The sequence below is a fragment of the Candoia aspera genome, chromosome 4 (assembly GCF_035149785.1).
Source record: "Candoia aspera isolate rCanAsp1 chromosome 4, rCanAsp1.hap2, whole genome shotgun sequence".
Classification (NCBI taxonomy): domain Eukaryota; kingdom Metazoa; phylum Chordata; class Lepidosauria; order Squamata; family Boidae; genus Candoia; species Candoia aspera.
This window is the reverse complement of record NC_086156.1, coordinates 116,767,689-116,791,685: the sequence shown is the minus strand read 5'-3', so window position 1 is coordinate 116,791,685 and position 23,997 is coordinate 116,767,689. Positions and strand designations below refer to the sequence as shown.

At 53.2% G+C, this 23,997-nt stretch overlaps 1 protein-coding gene across 3 annotated transcripts; it reads right to left on the bottom strand.

The window, feature by feature from the left end:
- Positions 1 to 320: 320 nt before the first annotated feature.
- KIF4A (kinesin family member 4A) lies at positions 321 to 22,339 on the bottom strand. 3 transcript variants are annotated; one of them, XM_063301625.1, is made up of 30 exons: positions 21,794 to 22,336; positions 21,382 to 21,496; positions 19,157 to 19,347; positions 18,120 to 18,212; positions 17,302 to 17,468; positions 16,941 to 17,035; positions 16,483 to 16,602; positions 16,190 to 16,365; positions 15,963 to 16,024; positions 15,024 to 15,156; positions 14,591 to 14,649; positions 14,224 to 14,329; positions 13,206 to 13,262; positions 12,126 to 12,311; positions 11,464 to 11,567; positions 11,233 to 11,377; positions 10,745 to 10,855; positions 10,072 to 10,155; positions 8,659 to 8,772; positions 8,305 to 8,460; positions 7,994 to 8,079; positions 7,106 to 7,235; positions 6,717 to 6,887; positions 5,497 to 5,604; positions 4,757 to 4,834; positions 4,568 to 4,669; positions 3,885 to 4,037; positions 3,124 to 3,243; positions 1,771 to 1,896; positions 321 to 603 (listed from the first exon to the last, which is right to left on the bottom strand). In XM_063301625.1, exons 1-30 carry the CDS (start codon positions 21,914 to 21,916, stop codon positions 397 to 399), a joined length of 3,678 nt encoding a protein of 1,225 aa, XP_063157695.1. In that variant the 5' UTR covers positions 21,917 to 22,336; the 3' UTR covers positions 321 to 396. The 3 variants fall into 3 exon arrangements, with proteins under 3 accessions (XP_063157695.1, XP_063157696.1, XP_063157697.1); XM_063301626.1 differs by lacking the exon at positions 4,568 to 4,669 and having other exon boundaries at positions 21,794 to 22,339; XM_063301627.1 differs by lacking the exon at positions 3,124 to 3,243 and having other exon boundaries at positions 21,794 to 22,337.
- Positions 22,340 to 23,997: the final 1,658 nt, after the last annotated feature.

Genomic DNA, 23,997 nt, shown 5'->3' with positions numbered 1-23,997 from the left:
CAGGTGGCCCTCCAAAATCCACGCCCGCCCTCGAAGGCCTTCAGTGGCTGCAGTACAAAGCCAGGCCACCACAGCTCGGCCACCGCTGGTGTTCGGCTCTGCTGGAGGGCCGCCCATATTTCCTTGGCACGGACACGCATAGGATGCCCCAGTGGCTGCTGGGCAAAGCAGGCAGCAGAGCTCCCTGCTGGAAGAGGCCAGTCCTGTTTCCACCACTCTTTGCTCAAGTGCGGTCTGGGGCGCTGGGCTAGGTTCTCCATCAGCTTTGAGGGGAGCCACAAAGTCTAGGTTCCCCTGGAGCCAGGCAAAGAAGAGACTGGTATGTTGCCAACGTTTATTCAAAAAATCTATACATTCTAAAACAACTATACACGCTAAAAGAACGGCTCGCTTTGCTCATTTCTCCCCTTTCTCCTCTGCAAGCCCCTCTTTGATCGGGGTGCACCCCGAGAAGAAGCGGCTGGTGCTCAGGAGGCGCGTCCGGCGTTTCTTCATTATCGGCAGCAGGGGCTGGCCGGCCTCCATGGGGCGCAGGGGCAGGAACGAGGCCGGGACGCCGTTCTGGGGGGCCGAGGCCTCCAGCTCCATCGTGTCCTCCAGGACCTGGTGGGGTGGGGGGAGAGCATGTGAGCTGAGCTGCCAGGCCGGAAAAGCCGCCAACAGAGAGGGGTTCTCGGCCAGGCCGGGAGCTGGAAACGGCACATGGCTGGGAGAGATTCCCAAATCAGTCTCTGAAGCAGGACAGAGCGGGACTGTCTGGACCAGCAGAGGGTAGGAGGAGGAAACCAGGTCCTGCACCTCCACAGAATCTAGTCGGGGGTCTCTGCAGGGAGGGGGATCCAAAGAGCCAAGTTGGCGACCACGACCCTGCGATTGAAGGCCCGGTCTTTTTTACACACATTGTGGCACACGTTAAAAAGGGGCAGGACTTCAACTGTGTGGTGTGGCAGCCATCCTGATTTTTTCTGACCCCCCCAGCCCCCCATATGGATCCCCCCGAAATCTGGTCACGCCTTCTGCAGAGCGCGCTCCTTTCAGACAGAGACGCCCCGTGCTCTCAGGCGGGGCCGGGGACTCCTCCATTTCAGGGTCCCAAAAAGCCCTGCAGCAGGGAGGCTCACGGATCCCCACGCCCTCCCTGCGGATGTGGGGCTGGCAAAGCTGGAGTCCAGCTCAGGCTTCCCTTAGGGAAGGCCCCAGGGCAGGGCCCACCTCTGCATCGCTGAGCCGGAGGCTGCCACGGAAAGAGGCCGCTGCTGGCTGCTAGCGAGAGCGGGGAGCAGCGCTCCTCTTAGGGAGCAAGCGCCAGCCCTGCTCTCCTTGTGCCTGCTGCGCCCTCCTCGCTTGGGGGCACTCCAGAGCCCCAGGCTGCGCTCGGCGCTCTGCCTGCTCCAAGGGAGATGGCAGAGGGAACGGCTTATATGCTTGTCTGTCAGGAGAGTTTGTGCCAGCTTCACTCTTTGGGCATCAAGTCAGCCCAGGAACATGGCACGTGGGGGAGAAGCCCTTGCCACAACCAGCCGAGAAAACTTGTCTAGAGGGAATACCCTATAGCAACAAGCGTTAATGCATCCGATTTCTCCACGCTGCACCATGTAACATTCACCTCTCCTTTCCATTTTTTACGTTTTGAGATGGCCAGCTGGCTCGCCGAGTGTCTGGTTCTGGCTTGCTAAACGATGGCCTTTCCCTGCCCCCCAAGTCGCAGCCCCCAATGAAAACTCAGAGCCCTTCCAGTCCACCCCAGCGGCATCCTTGCTGGGCCTGTACCTTTTTTGTCGGTGCGATGGCGGGAGGCTCGAAGAAAGTGTCCCCTCGGGCCACCTGGGTGGGATCTTCCAGGTTGAAGGCGGTGTCTTGGAGGCCGCCCATCTGCTCGTCGGTGAGCACCCCTTCCTAAGGGGAAGACACAAGGCGGGCATTAGCCAGATGGTGCTCGCATCAGCCAGGTTACAGCACTTGCTCTGATAGACAAAGCTGGCCGAGGGCAAGTTCAGGCCAAGAGCTCAGTATTCTCCAAGGCTCCAGTAATGTGAAAACAAACTCCCTTTTACTGACAAAGCAACTTAACATAAACAGGGAGAGATTTAGCAGTGCAGGGCAACCCTCCCCAGCCATCTGACCACCAGATGCACTGGAGTGGAGGCTCCATTGTTCCCAACTGGTGCAGCTGTGGTGGGATAATGGGACCTGCAATCCAACATGCCTGGAGGAGGGCAGACTGAGGAGAGCCATGGTAGAGATTTGAGACTTGCCCTCTATTTAGTCAGGGCCAGCCAAAGAATCCGAAAGATGATCTCAATGTTAAAACTTGCAGATCTGAGCCTGCAACGCGGGAGAGAGCAAACACCGCCAGCACCAGCACAGATGATGCAGGAAGGGCTCAGGAAGGGACCAGTCAGACACATACAAGGGAAGCCCTTTCCATGTCCCCAAATCCAGAACCGCTTCTTCTCAGGGCACAGAAAAAGATCCCTTTAGGAAGGCAAAGAACTGTTTTCCTCCTGTTTTTAACCAAACATTTAATCTGTCAATTGAATGAACGTGGTTGACCAGCTCCAGATTGTGTGGATTTTGTTGGAATATGCATTACAAAAGGCAGAGAATCAACCCTGTTTATCAAGTTATACAATTGCGCAAAACTTTTAATTAGATACTGTATGTTGTTTCACTGTTTTCCTTTTTTTCCCTGGTAACGATTTGTTGGCCTAAACTATTTTTCTTCTTCTATTGCAAAGGCTGGTCAAAGACCGTGATAAAAGTTATTTTGATCTGAATTTGAACCCTTTTGCCCTCATGTGGGATGTAAGGACACTTCTCGGATGTATGAAGCAACACACATCTGCTTTTTCTTGAAGCCTCCTGTTTTTGACCTGTGCAACGTTGATCAATTAGCTGGTCGATCGATTCTGCTCTTTTGAATCTTCTTTCAGCAAGTGAATCATTGGGCTGCAAATTTCAGTTCTGCTGCTGGACAAAACGGCTGCCAGTTTTTTCCTTTTAGCTCCACAGGCCCTGCTTTGCCCCCTAACGAGGTTGACCTCCTCTCCCCTTACGCTGCTGCAGGCTGCTGGGCTCCCTTGGAAGAGGAGCAAAGATGCTTCGCCCCTGGGAGGAACTCACCAAGACGCAGCTGTCCCGGTTCTGACACTTTTCTGCCTCACAGCGACAATCCTGCGAGCAGGCAAGTTTCTGTTTCCGGCAGCCGCACTGCTTGTTTCTGCAGTGGCCTCGGCAGGTGCACTAGGAGAGGAGATCCCCAGGAGAAAAGTCAGGGAGAGGCCCCCCCAGGAAAGGGCTGTGATGCGGAAGCACCTTCCCCAAGATCCACCTGGCCGTGAGGCCTGGGCTCAGCGGGCCATTCCCCCGTGCCAGAGAGAGAGCAAACTGGCCGAGGAGCCAGCAACCTCACAGGAACCCGGGTCTAGCGTGAGACAGAAGGAAGGCACGGTGCTCCAAAGCAAGTTAAAGGAAGAGATCCCAAGGGCCTGGTGCTCACACAGAATTCCAGCCTGCAGGAATTCTCCCTAGTGATTGGAGGTTAGCATGCAGCCAAGGTTCTCGCTCCCTCCTGGCAATGCTGAGGCCTTCAGATTACACACCGTGGCCATTTGGAATTGGTTTCATATTTACTTCTGCAATTGATACCCAGAAGTGAAGGTGTTTGGACAACCCTGGCTGGGCTGCATTCAGGGGGTAAAGATGGGAACTCGACAAGAGAAAATTTCAAGGGTGGCTGCCAAACTGGAGGGGAAGGCAAACCTCTGAAGGAACTCGATGGCTGCTAGCTAAGATGGAAGAGGGGAGCCCCGTGTTCAGGAGCAGTCTACTGAAAACTAGACGACAACAAATTGTATGGAGTTACTTCCCTGTCACTCTCGTACCCCTAAAATGCTCTTCCTGAGTCCTCTGGCGATTTTGGCAGGCACCCACTCAGCATCCTCCCCTTCTTCTTCCGTCTCATCTGATTCAGAGGACGATTCTTCTGCTGCCATCTCTGATTTAGGCCTTGTGCAGGTTGGCCGGCGGGGCTTTGGCTGTGGAAGGGAAGAGAAGGGAAGAAATCTGAGTTCCCAGCTGAAGCAGAAAACGAGCCAGGGTCAATATTATCAGCCTAGGAGCTTTCAGGCTGCTAGTTTAGCCAAGCCATGCATGGGCAGCCCTGAAGCCCAGAGAAGGGAGTTACAGATGAAGACAGTGTGGACTGCAACTCCTGGGAATTCTGGGAGTTGAAGTCCACCTGTCCTAAAGTTGCCGAAGACTGAGAAACACTGGCCTAAGAGCCAAAAAGGTTCTGAATAGCCCTTTCAACTCTCATCTCCTAAAACACCTTTCTGCAAACTAGCCACCCTCCAAACGTGTGGACTTAGGCTTCCAGAGTTCTTAGCCAAGAACGTGGCTGCTCCTAAGTAGGGCCAGTGCATGGCCGCTGTTTAACGGGGTCAAGGCTAACGAAAATATTATAGTTTGCGTATTTCTAATCCATGCTGAATTGTCCAGGCAACAGGATGATGGGCTTGGGATCCCAGCCGTTGCCTTGGTAGGCTCTGCCCCACAGAACACGCACCTTGGGTGGGATGTAATCAAAGGGAGACTCGGGGGCATCTCCAAGGGCTGTCTCAACTTTATACATTTTCTGGCCGCCGGCAGCCTGAAGGATCTTCAGCTTCTGCAGGAAGGAAGGTGGACAAAGAGTTGCACTCCACAGCAAGAGGTCAAGCCACCTCCCGGGCGGTTGAGTCCTCCTCGGACCCACCTGCTTGACCACTTCCAGCTCTTTGCAGAGCTCCTGGTTCTTCTCAAAGACTTCTTTCATCTTTCCGAGCTCTTCGTCCTGCTCACAGAAGGGGAGATGCGTCAGACAAAGAGCCCGCCTAGGTAGGAGGGAGGCCCAGTGCTGGGCTACTTGCAAGCGAAGCAGAAATATCCTCTCCAATCTGCCCTTGGTAAGGACTCGGCTGGGCTGAGCTTGGCTCCCTGATGGCCACTGTGGCTTTAGGGTCCCCAAAAGCTCAGATACGGCCTTCCAGAGTTCCCCCTGAGTACCAGATAAATGTTTAATACGGCCGAAGGGACAAATTATTAAGTCAATATAATGATATTTAATCCATTCCCCTGAAATGGAAGCAGAAGACAAAATTCTGTCCTGGTTCTGTCCTGTCTGCAGCGCAGCCACCTGATGCGTGAGGAAGACTCTGGCAGAGCCCCCGTTCATCTTCTGGCTCTTGACAGAACCGCTCCGCTTGCTTTAGAAGGGCAATGACTAAAAGAGGCAGCGGAGTCACTTTCTCCCGTCCTCCCCATCAACCAAAAGAGCCCTCCGGAGTGGGTGGTTGCCTGCTTTTCTCTGGAGCCGCCAACAAGCCATCATTAGGCCCTCCAATCTCTGCACGCGGCCAACGAAGGAGTTGCTGGATCGGCTGCCAGATGTCCTGAAACGCTGCTGAGGCCTGCCCGGTTTTAAGGACAACCTCCCTACCCCCCTCGCGCTTTTACCTGGAATTTGAGTCGCTCGAGAAGATGCTGCTCCCGTTCCGACATGGAAGTTTCAAGCCTTTTCTCAGCTTCTTTCTTGTGCTGGATTTGGCCGAGCAGGTAGAGAATCTACGGAAGGGGGCAGGAAAGACGGTGGCGGCGCTTGGAAAGAGAAGGTGAATGCAGCCAGGCACCAGTGATTTTGGTCCAGTGAGCGCAGGCCCCATCATCCACAGCCTCCCTGCCCTTCTCCCTCTTCGGCTTGTGTTCTGACTTTCCTGCCCTTTCCCTGCTTCCTCTCACTATTACAAAATTAAATTTGCACGGCAGCCTATTCACTAAGCAACTCTTCCCGTGACACCCGCATTTCTCTTTGCATCACAGTTTAGCATGTAAATCCCTTGGGAACCCCTTTTTTTAATCGTGCAATTAAGTTTACGCATCTTGATGATGCCAGAGAGAGACTAATTCCTGGTCAGGCCATCCCAGACCCGAGAGAGATTTGAGGTGGAAGCTCTCATTCCAGGCACACCCAAGACAAAAACGCACACAGGAGATCAACACTGGCTCCCACCTGCTCAGGACCGAGGTCAGCCCCGATCAAACCCTCAGGCTGGCTAAGCCACGAAAGGGAGTGGCCGTGCTCAGTTGGGCAGGGCCACCGAGCCACGGTGTTCCACAAACAGCCCCAAGTCGGCAAGCCGGAAAAAGGAGCAGAGCGCCATTCCAGGGTGCTCCTGCCTTGGTCCACAAGGGGACCTGTTCCCAGTCCCTCTTCTTCGCAGGAGACCAGGCAAAGTTTGGCTGAACCGGCAGCCCGTTGTGGGGATCGCTGGCGAAGAAGGTGGGGGCTCCCTCCAGGGGGGAAAGCGCATGCACAGCGTAGGATCTCTTGGGCTGCCAGCCAAGAGAATCAGAAAAGGACCGCCTTGGGGTTCGGGCGTTTTTACCGCAGAGATTGCTAGCTCTGTTTCAGTTGAGCAGGATTCTGTCTATTCGAGTAGGAGAATAAATACCAGAGCTCAGTTCCTGCCTCAGCGCGGTTCTTTGCTCTGTGTCCTGACACGGCCAGCACTTTTAAAGTCAGCCGGCAGCGTCCGGAGGGTAAAGCTTCCTACTCGCGCCTCCGGTCACAGGAGCCACTCGGCCCCTTTACGGAGGGTCGCTGCGAGGGGGGAGCCCCCCTCCCCTTCCCAAAGCAGTGTTTCTGCCGGGGAGGGGTCTCCGGTGGCAGGTGGTACCTTCTCCTGATGATCCTGCTCCATCTGGACGAGCTGCCTCTCGAGCTTTGCTTCTGCGTCAGCGGCCGCCTTCCGCTCCTCCAGCAGCATTTTGTGCACGTCGGCACAGGTGGTTTTGCTCTGCTGCAGGCGACTCTCCAACTTCCCATCTTCCACTTTGGAGGAGACCAGCTTTGGGAGCAATCGAGCCAAGGACGGGGAGGCACCGTTAGGGGCGTTTCTGAGCCAGGCGCCTCTTCGAAGCCCACATCTTGGCCAGCAGGGGACCGCGAAGGTTGGGCCTCTGCTTGAAGATGCCAGTTGGCCACACGCGGGACAGGCAACCCGGCAGGTAAGCCCCCCGCCCCATTCCTGAGTGGCTGCCGCTTCTCCATTGCCCCTGAACTTACTTCGCCAATCAGGTACTTGATGGCGCACTTGGCTTCCGGGATGGTGGCGATGCTGTCCCAGCGCTGCTTGGCCCGGTCCCCAGTCTCTGCATCCAGCAGCTTCTGCTGCAGATCCGCAATCTGGGCGCTCCTTTGGAAGGGGGAGCCGCAGCATAGGCGGACGTCAGCTCAGGAAAGAGGGCGCCGCGGGAACAAGGCCGCCTCACTCCCTGCTTATGTGCGGACTGCGACCCTCATGGGGGGCTGCCAGTCCACCTCCGTCCCTTTAGCCCTCGCCATGCTAAAATATCTACAGCAAGGATTCTGCGGGAAATTGGCCAGAACAAGCAGGCAAAGGTGGTGGCGGCGGCAACCAATTTATGAACTTCAAACAGGTTACTGGGTTGGAGGGCCACCTATTGCCAGAGAGAAAAGGGGCTCTGCGACCCTTCTGGGGGACCGCAGGGAAGGGCCAAGGCTGCTATCCTGTCCCCCTGGAGGCACCCAGTTGTCATTCCTAGTCTGCACTCCAGACGACATAAATTCTTCCCTTCATTCCATATTTGCTCTTTTGACCATCTACGGCAGCCCTTCTCAACCTCTGCACCCTGGAGGAACCCCTGAAATATTTCTCAGGCCTCGGGGAACCCCTGCCCATTCAGGCTCAAATATGGGCCAGAAGCTACAGAATTATGCTATTCGTTTCACGGGTAGGCCTGTGTGGATGCCCTAACAGTGTTCTTAAACTGAAAATAAAGAACGAAACCTCTTTAATGTGAAGTGGCCTGAATTTTAAAGAGTTTTTAAGGTCAATTGTGATCTCCCAGGGAACCCCTAGTGACCTCTCGCAGAACCCGAGGGTGCCAGGGAACCCTGGTCCATGGGGAGTGGCGTCTCGTGCCCCCTTACCGGAGCTCCATCTCCGTCTCCAGGCTCTCTATCTGCTTGCCGATGGAATGGTTGGCCTCCACGGCTTTATACGAAAACGTGCGTCTCTGGGGAGGAACGAGAGAAGTGAGTACTAGAGCAGCCCAAGAGCCTGAACAAGGAGGGCCTGAATTCACTCAAAGCAAGGAAGGCTGCTTCCGGTGCTCTTTCCCGGGCGGAGAATAATCTCCGAGGGGAGTGCCAGCCCGTCCCTGAAGACCCGCTGCCCACCCCGGATTCAGCGGGAGAGGCCCCTCCCCTCAGGGCCTCGGGGTGCACCAGACGCCGCCCACCTTGTATTTAGAGGGCAGGTTCTCCCCGGTCTCCTGCTTCTCTTTCAGCAGTGCAATCTCCTTGGCCAAAGTTTTGCGGTCATCCAGGAGGTCGTCCAGGTGGCGTCGAGCCTCTTCTATGCTCACAAGGACCTCGACTTCATTCACGAGCCAGTTCTGGGGCGGAGGAGAATATCTGGGTGCCCGGTGCCCACGAGAGCCTCCCCCGGTCAGTGCACCGGGCTACTGTCCCCCACCATCCGCTCCTGGCAGGGACACCTGGTAAAGAAGGCGGGTGCGCTTCCCCAGCTGCCCCGCTGGTCGCCCGAGACCCGAACCCGGCTGAGGAGCAGGAGGGTCCCCCGGGAGCCTCACCTTCACCCGGGAAGCCGCCCCCTCGAATCCGCGGTTCTGGTTCTCCTTGCGTTTAGCGGCCGCTTCTTGCTGCTTCTGGAGAGCCTCCTTCAAGCGTTTGTTGGCTGCAGCAGCCTGTGAGGGTGGTGGGGAAGGTCAGAGAACCAGCTGGAGGCATTCCAATCCAGGCCCTCACTTGGTGGGTGACCAGAGGACATTCCCTCTCGGTCAAGCCCAGGAGAGCCAGTGGTGAGTTTTGAGACCGGAGGAGAGGAGGAGGGAAACGGAATCCAAATAATATTCTCAGCTTCTGGGAGGAAGGGCAGGAGACGCGTCGTTGCAGTCTTGCAAGTCGGCTGGACAGAGGTGGGCGAGATTCTCCCTTCCCAATCCACAAAGGAGCAGGGATCCTCTCCGGCTTGGAAGGCCGCAGTCTTAAAACTCTGCCTTTAAAGTCCACCCGCAACTTTGAGGCGGTGGAAGGCAGAAAGGCAAGAAAAGCAGAAACAAGAGGTTGGCAAGGGTGAAAAGGGAGCGGCTTCCTCAAGGTGCTAGTCCACAGATCTCCAAAGGTTCCATTTCCTCTAAGGGAGGCTTGGATGCTTCAGTTTGCTGGGAGTCGGGTGGCAAAAAGATTTTAATCCATTGCTACTATCGTCAATATTATTATTTATCAGTGTTACTGTTCCAAGAGCCAGGGTACTGAAGCAGTTAAACTCTGAGCTGGAGCAGGGAGACGGAGGGGAAAGTCCCCACTCATTGAGGGATGCAGAGAGAATCACTCTCTCAGCCATCCTACCTCACAAGGCTGTTGCTGTGGGAGAAAATTAGGGGAGGCCCCAGGCGAGCTGCTTGAGCTCTCAGAGTAAAGGCAGGATACCAACACCATCGTACAGGTAGTCTTCAACTTACGACCATTTGTTTAGCAACTGTTTGAAGTTATGACACCGCTCAACAAAGTGACTTATGATCAATCCTCACACTGTTGCAGCATCCCCGCCATCCCATGATCAAAATTCAGGCGCTTTGCGACCGGCATGTATTTACGATGGTTGAAGCGTCCTGGGGCCATGTGATCGCCATTTGTGACCTTCCCAGCCAGCTTCCGACAAGCAAAATCAATGGGAAGCCGTATGATTCACTTAATGACTGCATGGTTCACTTAATGACCATGTGACTTGCTTAATGACCACCACAAAAATGTTGTAAAATCAGGTGTGGTCACGTGATGCCTTGCTTAACAACAAATTTTCCAGTCCCTATTGTGGTCGTAAGTCGAGAGCCACCTGTAGCACGGTCTGTCTCTTCACCTTGGAGATCATTTCCCATCTCATCCGAGCCTCTCCCTCTACAACCCTTGTCATTATTAGCATTATTATTTCAGGACGAAGCTCGGAGACCTCCAAAAGAGAAAAGGAAAGAGCAACCCCTCACTTCTTCCGCTTTCCGTCGGAGGACGGTGGCTTGTTTCTGAAAGTCTTGCTCCAGCTTGACGAGTTCGTACTGCCTCTTGCGATCCTGAGGACGAGACAAGAGTAGAAAAGGCTCAGGCCGTCAGCAGCAGCAGCAGCAGCAGCAGCAGCAGCAGCAGCAGCAGCAGCAGCAGCAGCAGCAGCAGCAGGAGGAGGAGGAGGAGGAGGAGGAGGAGTTTGGGTTGGCAGAAAGACCCAGGTCTTGTCACCTGAGATTCTGGGACATCGCCACCAGCTCAACGTTAAGTGAGCACATGGGAGGCAATTCCTATTCCACTGGGCCCAGATCCATTCCACGCCACCCTCCAGGTGATCTCCAGGTGATCTGGAACATCACTCCCAGAATTCCCAACCTCACAGCTATTGCTTGGAACGCCCGGCAGTTAGGGGAAGGGCGGTCTGACCTGCCTGGAGTGCCACAGCTGGGAAAGCTGAGCTGCCATATGATTTACTTAGGGAGAGAAGAACCCCCCCAAAAGGATGGACGCTCCCCCTGGCTTGCCACGGTCTATGACGGCCGACCTCTACATTTCAGTCGTAAACCCCCTGGAGGCAGGCAAGCAGTCCCCCGCTGCGCTCGGAGAGCTGCCTCAAAGGAAGGGGCTTTCGTTGAAAACGACCAACGTCCGACCCACCTGGGCCTTCAGCTGGATGACTTCCTTGTCCTTCTGCTGCTTCCACTGCCGGAATTTCTCAGCATCTTCTTTCATCTGCCGGATCAGCTGGATGCGCTGGTTCTTCATTGCCTGCAGGCCGAACACCGAGGAGAAGGCCGGCTTTTGGAACACCAGTCCGCGGGAAGGGTAAATACAGTTCTAGTCCTGACAACTTGGGGGAATTGTTCTGAGAGGGGCGGCAGGACCAGGATGCCTCGCACCGCACAGACAGCCTCGGGAACTGACCGTGTCACTAGCCACCTTCCTCTCCCACAGTCAACGGGTCAGGTTTCCAAACGTTGTGTGTGTCACGCATGCCCGCCCATATACCACGTGCATCCATGTCATTGCCCTCCGAAGATTACCCCAAGGTATTTTTCTAGCACTCGAGGGAAAGGCCAACCGCACAGCCCACCGGCTCCGCTCTAAAACGTCTGCGGCCGCCGCCTCCTTCCAGCATTCTTTACCTGGATCTCCTGGTGCAGCTTGCACACCGTCTGCTCGCTGGACTCTTTCATTTTCAGAAGCTTCGACTGCTCCTTCAGCTTCTTCTTCAGATCCGTCATCTCCCCTTCCAGCTCCTGGAGGCGCTTCCGGCGACGCTCGCTCAGCCTGAAAGGAGATGGGAGCCGGGTGGTCTGAGTCCAGGACCCACCTGAGCCCCTTCCCTGACGGGGAAGCCCAGGGGCATTTCTCACTTGGCTTGAGTGACATCTTTCTTTGTCATGTGAAGGGCAAGGACCAAGTCTTCCTTCTCCTTCTGCAGCTTGGCAACCTCCACTTCTAGGTTCTCGATGTTGATCTTGTCGAAAGGAAAAAGGCAGCTTAGCTTCTTTCGACTGGGGGCAAGTTTTCGAGTCCAACCGCTCAAACGCCACAGCCCAAAGGGTTGCTTCCTCAGGCCAACCAGCCTCGCCCCCCTGCTCACGCCTCTTGCGAGCCGGCAAGAGGTTTCCTGTGATTCTGAGAGGGAACCCCGTAACGGATGCTCAAAAGAGGCTTTGCAAAGAGAACAAGAAGTCCAACGCAAAGGGGCAGGATGGGGTCACCCAGCTTGTGGACGGACGTCAGTGCAAAAAGGACGGGGGCCGATCACAAGCTGAACATGAGCCAGCAGCGAGGGGACTGCTGAAAAGATCAGCGCAGTTTGATGGTGCTTCAATAGGAGTTTCCAAATCACATGAAGTTAAAATTCCTTTCTGTTCTGTGTTGGTCAGCACAACACACACACACACGCTTTGCACTCCAGATCCAGCTCTGAGCAGCCAGCCAAGAGCTGGGCCTGGCAGTGAGTCGCCACGAGGATTGAGCTCCCACGACTCGGCCTGCTGGGTCAGACGGTGCAGCCTGCCAGCCTTACCTGGGACTGGCACTGGATGGGTTCCAGCTGGCGGTCGCTCTGGGAGAGCTTCCGAGCCAGGGCCTCCTTGAGAGCGAGGGCTTGGTTGAGTTCAAGCAGCTCCTTTGACATCTGGGCTTGCTGGAGAGCATGCTGGGCAGCGTAGTCCTCGGAAGACTGCGGGGCCCCCAGGTCTCCTGCGGAAGCCTGGAGAAGAGAGAAGGTGGGGGTGGGGCGGGATGGTTAATTACATTAATGCCGTAATGAAAATAACACAAAGCAAAAACTCACCATGCCCCGTTTCTCCTGAAGGTGAACACGAGAGAGACCGAGAGAGTGAACACCCCCTGGAATTGGTGAGCCACACTCACGGATGGGGATGGGGACAAAAGGGAGCAAAGGCTGGCCCCATTTCTGCCCCGCGTATTCTTTATTTAAAAAGAAAAGGAAAGGAAATCCTTCATTCAATCCTTCAAACAGATCCTGGTTCAGACAACAGAAGAATTTAAATTCACGTCATCAGAACATGGTGGTGAACAACCTCAAGGTGTTCCTGGATGAACAGGAGTTTGGGGGCAGCTTTACAGAGTAACGCACTTAATAAAAGGCAGAAGCTCTTGCGAGTTAAGCTTTTCAGACTAACAAGTTGTTAAGCTGAAAAAGGGCTACCAGACTCTTCCTGATTTTTGGCTACCATGGACTTCCCTCCCACAACTTGTTCCTAGCTCAACGCTTGCAAAGTGAAAATCAAGACATCCTGATTTTAAACCACATTTTCCAAGAAAGAGGACGTGCCTGGAGCTTTACTTCTCAATTCACTTTAAGCTGCTGATGGAATCTGTATATACAGCATTCAACCAATTTAAAGATGAGGCTGGATAAGGCAAGTGGACCGGTGGAACTTGTACATTAAGTACCGATTACCAAAAAGCACCTGCAAAATACTTCAAGACTTACTTCCCCAACCCCAAATTCCAATTTGCACAATTCTTTGCACAATTCATTGAAATGGAGCAGTGATATATATATTCTGCCAGACAAGTGTCCATTGGGTGGAAAATAAAGGAATTCAAGCCAGCAAACTAGAGGACATTTACTTACAGGATCAGAATTCTGCTCTGTTATGTCCACGTCCGCAATAGCAGGAGGATTTTCATTCTGGAGGAAGCACAAAGTTTAGGTTGCCAAATACCACAGTTCCCACACCTTCCTATTTGCTGCAAATAATTTTACAAAAAAAATTGCATTTTTTTCCCCTTGTACTGCTGCCAAGAGAAAGACACAGCTATGGTCTTTTGTGGAGCAACAACAAATGTCACATCATGGGTAAGCAGGTTGCAATCCTTCTTGCCTTCCTCAGAGGAGTGGAATTCTGGGTCATCGGACAAGGGTGACCAATGGGAAGGTTCAGGACTGAAAGGAGATCTCTTTGATACATCCCAATTTCTTCCCTCGGTCAGACTGGAAGCGCAGGCTGCAGGGAAAGGCCCGGGCAGCGACCCACTGGGCAGAGTGCTACTTGCTCTGCCCGGATCCTGCTTTTCACCTGGCTCTGGAGAACCTCGCAAGCCCGGGACAATTAGAGGCAAAGATCAAGGGAAATAAAACGTCCCTAAAAGAGAGCCTCCACGAGAGAAGAGGCAGCATGAACTTGTCACGCTGGGCGGTGAAGGAACATGACAGACAAATAGATCAATCTTCACATAATGCCACCCGGTTTGCTCCAACAGGACGCGCTAACGGCCACCCCCTTGGAAGGAGTTGATGGACGACAAGGCCACCATGGGCAGGCAGTCCTGGGGCCTCTGTGCCCCATCTGGAGCATGAGCTGGAGGCGCCACCTCGGCCTCTGCTCCTGCTTACGTGCCTTGATCGCCACTCTGAGGACTGAAGGTGGGCTAGGCGGGCCTTTGGCCCACAGAAGGGCACGCTTCAGCTCTCCGCGAACCCTCCACCCCTCGGCCCAGCAGCAGCAGCAGCAGCAGCAGCAAAAGTGGCCCCAGGTAAACTAAACAAGTTGGGTTGCAAGGTGAGCCTCTCCAGGAGCTCCTTCAAGGAGGTCCCCGTTTGGGACAGTGTCACCCCCAGAAAGACCCACGTTTTTCTGGGCAACCCTCACCGGCAGCTGGGCGATCGTCTGCTGTAAGTGGCCAAACAGCTCCAGGCGCTCTTTCAGCTCTTCATCCTCCAGGGGCTCGAGCAGCTTCCGCAGGTCGAGCTTCAGCCTGAAATTTCAAGACGTCTGTTTGGAGACACTTCTTTGCACCGCAGATGGGGTGGGCTGACAGCCTGCATTTTGTCCAGTGAAACGGCACGCGTGGGCCGTTCCCCCCCACCCTCTTCTCAGCATTTCTCCATCAACAGAGCATGAGAGAGCGAGCTGCAAGCAACATATTCCGTGTTTTTGACACAGCTGATTCCGTGCCACTGCTGTAGATCTTATACAGCAGAGGACCTGTGGGCAGGCGCATGGAGAAGGCACTTACGCCGCATGGTCTTGGAGCTCCTCCAGCTTCAGGCCGATCCTTTCATTCTGCTGCTCTGTCTACAGGAGTGGGAAATGGATTTAGAGAGTGTCTGTGATGCATATTAGCGGGAGATCCCAAACATCCTCCACGCACACCTCCCGGGTTCCCCAAGTGGTGGATTTGCCCCGGAGCCCAGATCAGCCTTGGACAGAGGCTATTTCTCTATCTCCTGCATCTACACCCTGGGATAAAGCCGGAAAAACTCTCCGGAAAACCGATTCAGATTAAGGAAGGGAAGGGAAGGGAATAAACCCCCCCAGAGCATTGCGTTTTTACAATCTGGCTGCATTCTTTTTCACAAAAGAATTTATTCCTCTTTTGCGGGGGCCCTCTGGTAGGAAACCGTGCCTGAGCCTAGGGCGGGGAGCACTCCTGGCAGCTGTGGCCTTACCACAATGATCCTCTCCAGCATCTGGGCAATCTGACCGGCTGCTTCGCTCAAGCTGCGGCTGAGTTTTTCATTCTCCTCCAGGAGCGAGTGGTTTTTCTCCATCAGAGACTGGAGGTTCTCCGCAGGCTCAGCCCTACCGGTGGGAAGAACGGGAGCGTTAGACCTAGCCCTTCAGGTATGCCTGAAGACACTGCAGCATTCCTGTCTTTGAAGCTGCTATTTGATACACACTGAGTGGAAAAGAAGTCCCAGTAAGAGAATAAGGATTGCTCTGTAAAGGTCACCCACATGCCTGTTGGGGCTAAAAGCGGCTTCCTTTACTTTATGCTGAGACTAGGAATGTTCATTTACGTTGGAGAGATAATTTGTTGAGAGCCAGTGTGGTGGTGTGGTTAAGGCGGTGTTTCTCAACTTGGCAACTTGAAGACGTGTGGACTTCAATTCCCAGAATTCCCCAGCCAGCCATGGCTGGCTGGGGAATTCTGGGAATTGAAGTCCACACGTCTTCAAGTTGCCAAGTTGAGAAACACTGGGTTAAGGCATCAGGCTAGAAACCGGGAAACCGTGAGTTCTAGTCCCACCTTAGGCCCAAAGCCAGCTGGGGGACCTTGGGCCAGTCCTTCTCTCTCAGCCCTAGGAAGCAGGCAATGGCAAACCATTTCTGAAAAACCTTGCCAAGAAAACTGCAGGGACTTGTCCAGACAGTCTGAGAATTGGACACGATTGAACGGGTTAAAAAAAAAAAAAAAAGGAACACCGATTTATGTTGGAGAGATAATTACTGTAGACAATTTAATTTTCCTCCAACCACAGACAACGTCTTAGGGAAGCGCAGTGCGATCGAGTTTAAGAGGAGAAAATGGAGATGGGGGGGGGGACTTCCTGGGGGGCAGAGAAAATCTTCAAGCCTCCAGGCATTGAGGGACTGCCAGTTCTTACCGAAGAGACACCGGCAGGGTTCCCCCATGGGCTTGGAGCAGTAAGACTTGCAACTCCTGTACCTGGAGAGGAGAACTAAAATTCAGGGGTCTGAATTTTAAAACTTCACCCTGTTCCAGTCCGCGAGAAGACCTGCAGGGACACTGAATGTATCCCCACAGCTGTGCCCACCTTCAATGCCCACCATCTCCCATCCCCGGCCTAACGTGCAGGGTTGCCCGTATTACCTGCAGCCTCAACCGGCTGATCTCAGCAGCTTGAGGATCAATGTTCACGATTGGCTTGTTCTTTATTCTTCTGGCGCGGTCCGCGTAGCGGAGGGTGTTCAATGTCTCCTCAAGGTTGGAATCTGCTGGGCTCACGCAGGCAATCATCAGGGTGTGGCTGTTGCCACCCAAGGAATCTGAAACAGAAGCAGGCTCCTAAAACTCCCGTGGCCGCACCACTGTGGCGGGAAGAGCAAGGCGTGGCGCGTGCCCTCTCCGCCCATCCCCCCACAGGCCTGGCATCCCGCTCTCACCTTGCAAGAGCCGGGTTAGCTTGGAGTCCCGATAAGGGACAAACGTGCCTTTCTTGGTTTCGTCCCCAAGAGCGCTGATGACGTTCCCCAGGCAAAGCAGCCCTTTGTTGATGTTGATTCCTGTAGAGGTGCAGGAAGAAAACGGGTCACCTCAGACAATACTTCGGAGTGAAACCTTCACCCCTCGGAAGTGTCACACCAACTCTCATTCTGGAACATAAAAGAGCTAGAGCAGCTATTTCCTTGGCTTACTATAAAGGAAAAACTCAGGGCCATTTCCCTGTGTTCCCAATTGTCAGTGGTTTCATCCCCCTAAAGCAGCACTGCTTTAGGGGGATGAAACATGCGGGCTGGGGAATTCTGGGAGTTGAAGCCCACACCTCTTAAAGTTGCCGTGCTTGAAAGACACTGCCCTAAAGACACAAGCTTGCCTTGGTCTCATAACGTCTTCCCTTTACCTTCTCGCAGACGATCCCCTTCAGCTTTTGTCTTCTTTTGCCTCTCCGAACCAGCCAGGTCGACCAGATGCAGTTTCGAACGAAAGCTGACGTTCCTAAACCGGAAACATGCAATTTACTCCCAGGGCAACCGACGGAAAAGGCTGGGGTTTGAGAAACAGCTTAATACGGAGTATTTAAAACAGTAACCAGATATCCTGGGGCCCAGTTCAATTAAAGTAGAAACCCCACAAGAACAGAACTTGGGAGTGGAAACAGGGGGTTATTCTCCTGTGCTTCAATATCTCTCGTCCTCTCGTATCAGAGAAACCCCAAGTCTGCGCGTCTATAAAAAGGCTGGCGACCCAAACGCTCTTCTTACGCATCAGTCTTGCTTTTCTGCTCCACAGACACTGTAAAGATGGCATGGGAGCGGGATGACTGCGTGTTCATCGCCGTGGCCGCCACCGTCCGGGAGTTGTTGCCTTGTTCCAGGCAGAGGACGGTCTCTCTCGCGCTTGACACGGTGTGCTCCGTTAGACCCACAATCTGTATCGGGGCAAGAGGAGGAGAAAAGGCACTTTCCTTTCTCATGCGGCTGGCGTCCCTCCATGTTCAGAACCCCCCGGGCTGAACGTTGGCCCAGGACTATGGCTGTGCAAAACCTGGATTCCTCCCCCTCATTAGATCTGCTTCAAGCTCCAGCCATCGAGATTCACAAGGCCGTGAATCATTTGGGAAGACGGCATCCACCGCGATCACCGACCAGCTTACTTCTCACCAGCCACTGTGCATAGTCACATGGAGAACAGGCGAGTCTCTTCCTTGGGGTCCAAATGGGAGGACCCCCTTAAAAAAATCCAAAAATCCAGTCCCACTTACTCCAGAAGTACCCTTGAGGTGGGCTGGCCTTCAATTCCTAGAGCCCTCCAAACTGGAGAATTACAAGCTCGCATGTACTACCATAGAGCGAGGGAGGGCTAAGGTAAAGTCTCCTGCAGCCTGGAGCTGACCAGCCTGATCTCCAGCTCTGATGGTCCCCCACGTAAGCATTAGCTAAGCTCAGTCCCCTTTAGTTCTGAGTCCAGCCCAGATTGGGCACCTGGTGGAAAATGATCAGTCGGATGGTTGGGGCCCAGCTTCTGAAGGTCCTTGATGTTACTCCCTTAAAACTGGTAAAGTATTAATAAAGACCCCTACCTTAATGCCTTCCTTGGGGTCTTCACGAATGCTGATTTGAGAAGTCCGTTCTTTGCCTGGTGCCAGGAGGTCCAAGATGTCTTCGTTGTAGATCTGAAGGCACGGAAGAGAATAGAGGAGGCATGAGGGGAAGAACCAGATTTAAAGTGTCTAAATTCCCATTTCTGCTTTAGAAAGACCCTGAAAACCAGGCTTCAAGGTATTTCGTGATCCCAGGTGATAACTGATGCGGGATGGCTAAAACTTTTAAACGTACTTCCTTAGAGAGTCATTTAAAGTTCATACCTTTTGCATTTTGATCGTTCTGAGTTTTTAACATAAGGTAACTTGAGTTTTTCTGATTTGATGGCAATAACAACAATCTTAACAACAACAATAAATGAAGGCTGTGGTCTTACAGTACCTCACAGGAGAATTTATTTTCAGGTCAGCTGGCAGAGTTTACGTGGAGTGGTCTTGCTTTTGAAACACAAGTCAAGGGTTCACAAATCAGCTAGCTGGCTGGCTGGCTGGCCGCTTAACACAATCACTGTTTCAAAGTGCAGTAGAAATGTTTCTAAATTGCACTTTAAGTGTATTTGCTTACCGATAACACCTGGCACGTTGACTGGCATTCTGATAGCCAAGGGACAGTGCCTGTCATTTACTGGCTCAGCCTCTCTGGCACTGTCAGCTCCTCCGGCCACCCTGCCAGCAAATCCAAGCTTGGGGGCCTTTTGGGAATCTAGTGCCACAACAGGGTCCCCCTTATTCTTCCAAAGACGGAGAATGGTTTTGTTTCAGCTTACTCGATTTAACTGTAGGTTGTTGGTAGGCTTTATACGCTCTGGTTTATTATTTGATTGTACTGTAAAGGGATTATCTGTTCAGTGCCCCACTCAACCAGATCCTTCTTGACTGTTCAAACGCCCGATGACCCATCCAAAGGCCATCGCGGTCCTAAGCGTTACTGCCCTGTTTGGATCTCAGAAGCCCAAACAAGCAGATCTGCGGCAGGGCGTTGGCACCCCTTGCTTTGAATATAAAGTGGAACCCACCTCCAGGTAGGAGACCTTCAAGGCGAAGTGCCACTGCAGCTTTTGCTTCATTTCTCGGAACAGAAGCGCTATCACCCGGGGAATGGCTCCCACCGTGGGATCGTTCTCCTGGTCAGCGGTGTAAGCCCCACCCATGGAATAGGTCTTCCCGGAGCCTGTCTGCCCATAGGCCAGGACCGTGGCATTGTATCCTAGGTGGGGACAAGCACAAAACCAAGTTAGGGTTAGCGGCACATCCTTAAGGCAGGGAACGTGGGCATTCTAGTTCCCACAGCGCGGCGGAGATACCTCAAACTGACCAGCGTCCACATCGCCAGATCATGACTCCCACCTTGTTCGGGTCCTGCTTTGCGACTTCGTAACCCGGAAGTATCTTAGTGTAATGATTGCCTAGCCTGACAGACTCAGACTCCCAAGCAGGTACTTAATGATATCTGATTTATTAAAAGAATAGTACGCAAATACAGAGAAAGCTGAGAATGAGCAAAAGCGCGCCAGATACAAACTAAAAACCCTCGGCTCGAAACGTAATCCCTCCCCTCGCCCAACTGCAGCAGCCACCCCCCCCCCCCAGGTGCTGGTAACCGTTTCTGCTGATGTCCTGGGAAAGCAACCTTGAACACACGAGATAGCCCAAACACATTCCAAACCAGCAGCCAATAGGATAACGACTCCCCGAAGTGGAATCCTCCTCCCTCCCGAGATTACACACGTATCAGGGAAATGACACGTGAAACGTTACGATGTACCAGGAACATTGGAACGGTGAACATGACACTTAGTCATAATAGTTTATATATTATATCAGCCACGGTATATTTTATTTTCCAATCCCTGTTACAGTGAAGGAACTGCAGCCTGGTGATCAAGGCCTGGCAGCCTACCCAGATGCAGTCCTCACCCTGCCCAGCTGACATAGCTATTGTGAGGAGGGACCGCGGTGAGATAAGCTGCTCCTGATCTGACTGTGGATGGAAGACTGTCTGGGACCTTCTAACTGTGTTCCTTTATCTCCATGAAGGGAGGTGAGTACATCAAGGATTGCAAAGTGATGTTTCTAAACTGACTCTTTTTTTGTGATTAGAACAGTGATCTGATAGACTTCCCCCCCCACATCTAGCATCGTTAATACAAATACTTATGAACAGCTGCAGTCCAGTGGAGGCATTCTCCTCTTACTGTCCCACAGGCGGGGACGCCTCTTTTTAGAAGAAGCCTCCCCCAAACCATGTCTATAAAATCTAAAAAGATACTGCTTTGTTCCAGTTTATCTTTACAAAAATGCAAATTTAATGGGCCGAGAGAGCCAGTGTGACACAGCAGTTAAGATGGCAAACTAGAACAGGAGACTCTGGTATATGCAGCCTTCAGAAGAGAAAACCGGGATGAGATATGGCAGCCTTCTTCAAATAACTGAAGGGCTGTCACACGCACAAAAGGGAGTGGACTTACTCTCTATTGCCCACCAGCACCACGGCTAAAGGTACAGGGAAAGCAGATTCGGTTTAGATAGGAGGAGCAAATTCCTGATGGCAAGAACAATCAGCAAACGGAATTGGCTGCCTCGTGAAAGGATGTATCGTCCTTCAGTGGAGGTCTTCCAGCAGTTAAGACACTGCCTCTCTGAAATGCTTTAGGATAGTGTTTCTCAACCTCAGCAACTTGAAGATGGGTGGACTTCAACTCCCAGAATTCCCCAGCCAGCTGGCTGGGGAATTCTGGGAGTTGAAGTCCACCCATCTTCAAGCTGCCAAGGTTGAGAAACACTGCTTTAGCACCTCTTGCACCAAGCCGGAAGCTGGACTTGACGACTTGTACAGCCCCTTCCGGTTTTATGATTCCACCACCTATATCTTTAAGAACCTGTTAGGTAAAGCACATTATTTACTCAGCTGAGTGATCTACAGCAGTTTGCCAGCCATGCTTTTCAGCAGGGTGGGACTGGATTCCTGGACCTTATTCCCAGCCTTTGTCCCTATTGAAGGTGAAAGGAGATGTACTCCAGCTCAGAAACTCACAGATTAAAGACTGTAGCTCTGGTATTCTCATTTGCAATAAATATTGCTCAGATAATAGATTCCAGGCTGGAAATATTTCACTTCTAAGAAGTTAACTATTCCCAAGCATACCTGCTTCTTGAAACATAAAAGACTAAGTGTGTCTCCAGGATACTGTCCCTTCTACTGAAGATGCCCCCTGAATGTTCAGCTTCTCGAAGCTCTTACCAGAGAAAATACCCCTTACAAGGGGGGCAATGCAGGTATTGAACACTTCCTCCTGCTCAGTTGATGGGTCAAACACATAATCATATGTGAATGGTTTGTCCTTGCCGAGAACCACCTGTAGAAAAGGAGGAGAGAGAGAAGAACAGTACTATACAATGTTGTCTTCTCGTATATTTTTTTATTTATTTATTTTCTATCCTGCCTTTATTGTTTTTATAAATAACTCAAGGTGGGGAACATACCTAATGCTCCTCCCTACTCCTATTTTCCCCACAACAGCAACCCTGTGAGGTGGGCTGGGCTGAGAGGGAGGGACTGGCCCAAGGTCATTAGTGTGAGAGGCTCCCAGATGAGCTGTAAGATTTCAGTAGTCAAAGGGCATAGCACCTTCCAGGTGCAAATCTTCCCTCACCTGTGGTTCTCCAGGGACAAAAGACAAACACATCTGACAGCCCTCAGAAATTTCTTTTGGAACGAGCGGGCGGCATCTCAGTGCCACCTTCACCGGGATTACCCGGTCTTCCTCTTTAGGCATTTTATATTGTTATCTTCCTAAAAGAAATCACAAATGTTAGGAGACACCAAAAATGTATGTAGCTGTTTTTTTGCAGCAAGCAACACCTTCCAAACATAACCATCCGTGTATAGGTTGGTAATGATCAACTGTATAGCAAGGAGAAACCCTGTGTCCAAAAACTCATAATGATTTTTTTACAGTATTAGGACTTGTTTTTTTAAAAAAGTAAATTCTAGGCCTAGTACAAAGGCAAGAGAATTAAAAAGCTTTCTAATCTTTTGAATGAGCTGCTCCAGTCAGTATTTGGAAAAACACAAAGTAACTTTTAAGCCCTAAGGCTGCAACCCTATATTCTTACTGAATTCAGTGGGCCTCATAAAGGAATAAACCAACCATTCCCAAAATAAGGGCTAGGTCCCTCATGGTGAAGTGGAGATCTCAAAAAAGCCCAGGAAATGGTATAATATAAGTAGAAAAACCTCCCACACTCCAGGCCAGATCTGCAGGGGCCAAACATCCCTCAGCCGAGGTTCACATCAAGCACAGCAACCTTCCCCTTGACTTAGCTGTTGGCAAGCTGATCACTGAATTCCTCATATGAATAACGCTAATACTGTACTAGGAATCACGTTATTCTATTCAGGCTCAACCCCTTGTGATTTCCCAGGCTGGGTCATATGGATTTCTTGGCAAAGGTACAGAACTTGTTCGCCACTGCCTTCTGGGAAGTTGGGAAACTTCCTGGTCTAACCTACCCCCTTGGATTTCTTAATAGTATCCCATCCAAATGCTAACCAAATACAATACTATTTAGCTTTTCGAGATGAGCCAGGCTCCACCAGAGGTATAACTTTCTGCACAGCACAGACAAATGCCCACAAGGCCTTGTTGGAACCCCCCCCCCCAGCCCCGTAAATCAGATCAACATCAATGCATCAGATGAGGGTGGGAGAACTGAAAATTCAAGACTATGCTTGCAAGGAGTAAAATAATAATACTGTGGGCTTCTGCACCAGTCCTCTGTCGTCGGAAGTCACAGACTGCGTTCTTTCCTGCGATTTCTGACCGACCTCGCACCTCTTGGCTGCCAAGCAGCCGCATTCAGCCAGCCTCGGTCTCCCAAGCCCTTCGGTGCTGGCGCTTAAGGACGAGCGGCTCGGCCAAGAGGACGAGGCCCCCAGAGGAGCACCGCTCCGATCCAGCTACGTTGAAAAGTCGGGCAGAGGAAGGGGAAACAGCCCCGGAGCAGCTCAGGAGCAGCCGGGAGGCCCCCGGAAGGGGAGCCAGAGCGGGAGGCGGCGAGCGCTGCGCGCCCGGAGAGGGCGGTTACCTGCTCCGGGGCGCCCGAGGGCCAAACCGCGGGCCGCCCGGCGCGGCTGTCACGCGGGAGGCTGGGCTCGAGCCCCGCTTCGAGGCGTCCCGGGCGCCTGCGAGGAAGAGCCCGCGGCTCCCCGCCGAAGCCTACCTCGCGGGGTTGTTGTCTGGGGAAAAAGACACCGGGCGGAAGAAAAAGGCGGGGGAACGGGGGGAGCCCTCCTCGCCCCGGCGGTTTCCGAGGCCCCCAGGCGCGGCTCCGGCGCGGCCCCGCCGAGAAGCGCCTCGCCCGGCAGGCGGACAGGGAGGGCCGCGGGCGCTCGACCGCCGACCGTTGCCCGCCGAGCGCCGGTCCTCCCTCGCGTCCGCCCACGGCGTTCGAACGTGGCGCCAACCCGGGTGGGCGGGGAGCGTCGGCCGTGACGTCCCGACGCCGCCGTCAGAGCCGCGCATGCGCCGGAGGAGGGTTTCCGGGGCTTGGGGCGGCGAAGGCGCCCGAGGAGTCTGCCGGTTGGGGCTGAAAGGGGCTTGGGACCAACGCGTCCGGAGGGCTGCTGGCGGGGCGGGGCGGCGTACTGGGGGGCGGCACTTTCTGCGCCGTGAGGAAAATAAATGGCGCCCGCCATTTTCCCGACTCCTTCGTGGCGTCGCTCTACCCTTCAATACACTATTGTGAGCCCTGGCGTGGCCCCTCCCGCCGCGCCTCATCGCCCGTGTCACGTGGGCGGGATTAATCCGGCCTTTATTATGCAAAGAAGTCGCCTTTTCCGGGGCGCCGTTTGCAC

Coding starts and splice junctions, on each gene's coding strand:
- KIF4A (XM_063301625.1), bottom strand. CDS start 21,916: ATGCCTAAAGAGGAAGACCGGGTAATCCCGGTGAAGGTGGCACTGAGA. Junction 15,157..15,962: donor ACCCTGCCGGTGTCTCTTCG/GTAAGAACTGGC, acceptor TCCCACCGGTAG/GGCTGAGCCTGCGGAGAACC. Junction 7,236..7,993: donor GAGACGGAGATGGAGCTCCG/GTAAGGGGGCAC, acceptor CCCCTTCCAAAG/GAGCGCCCAGATTGCGGATC.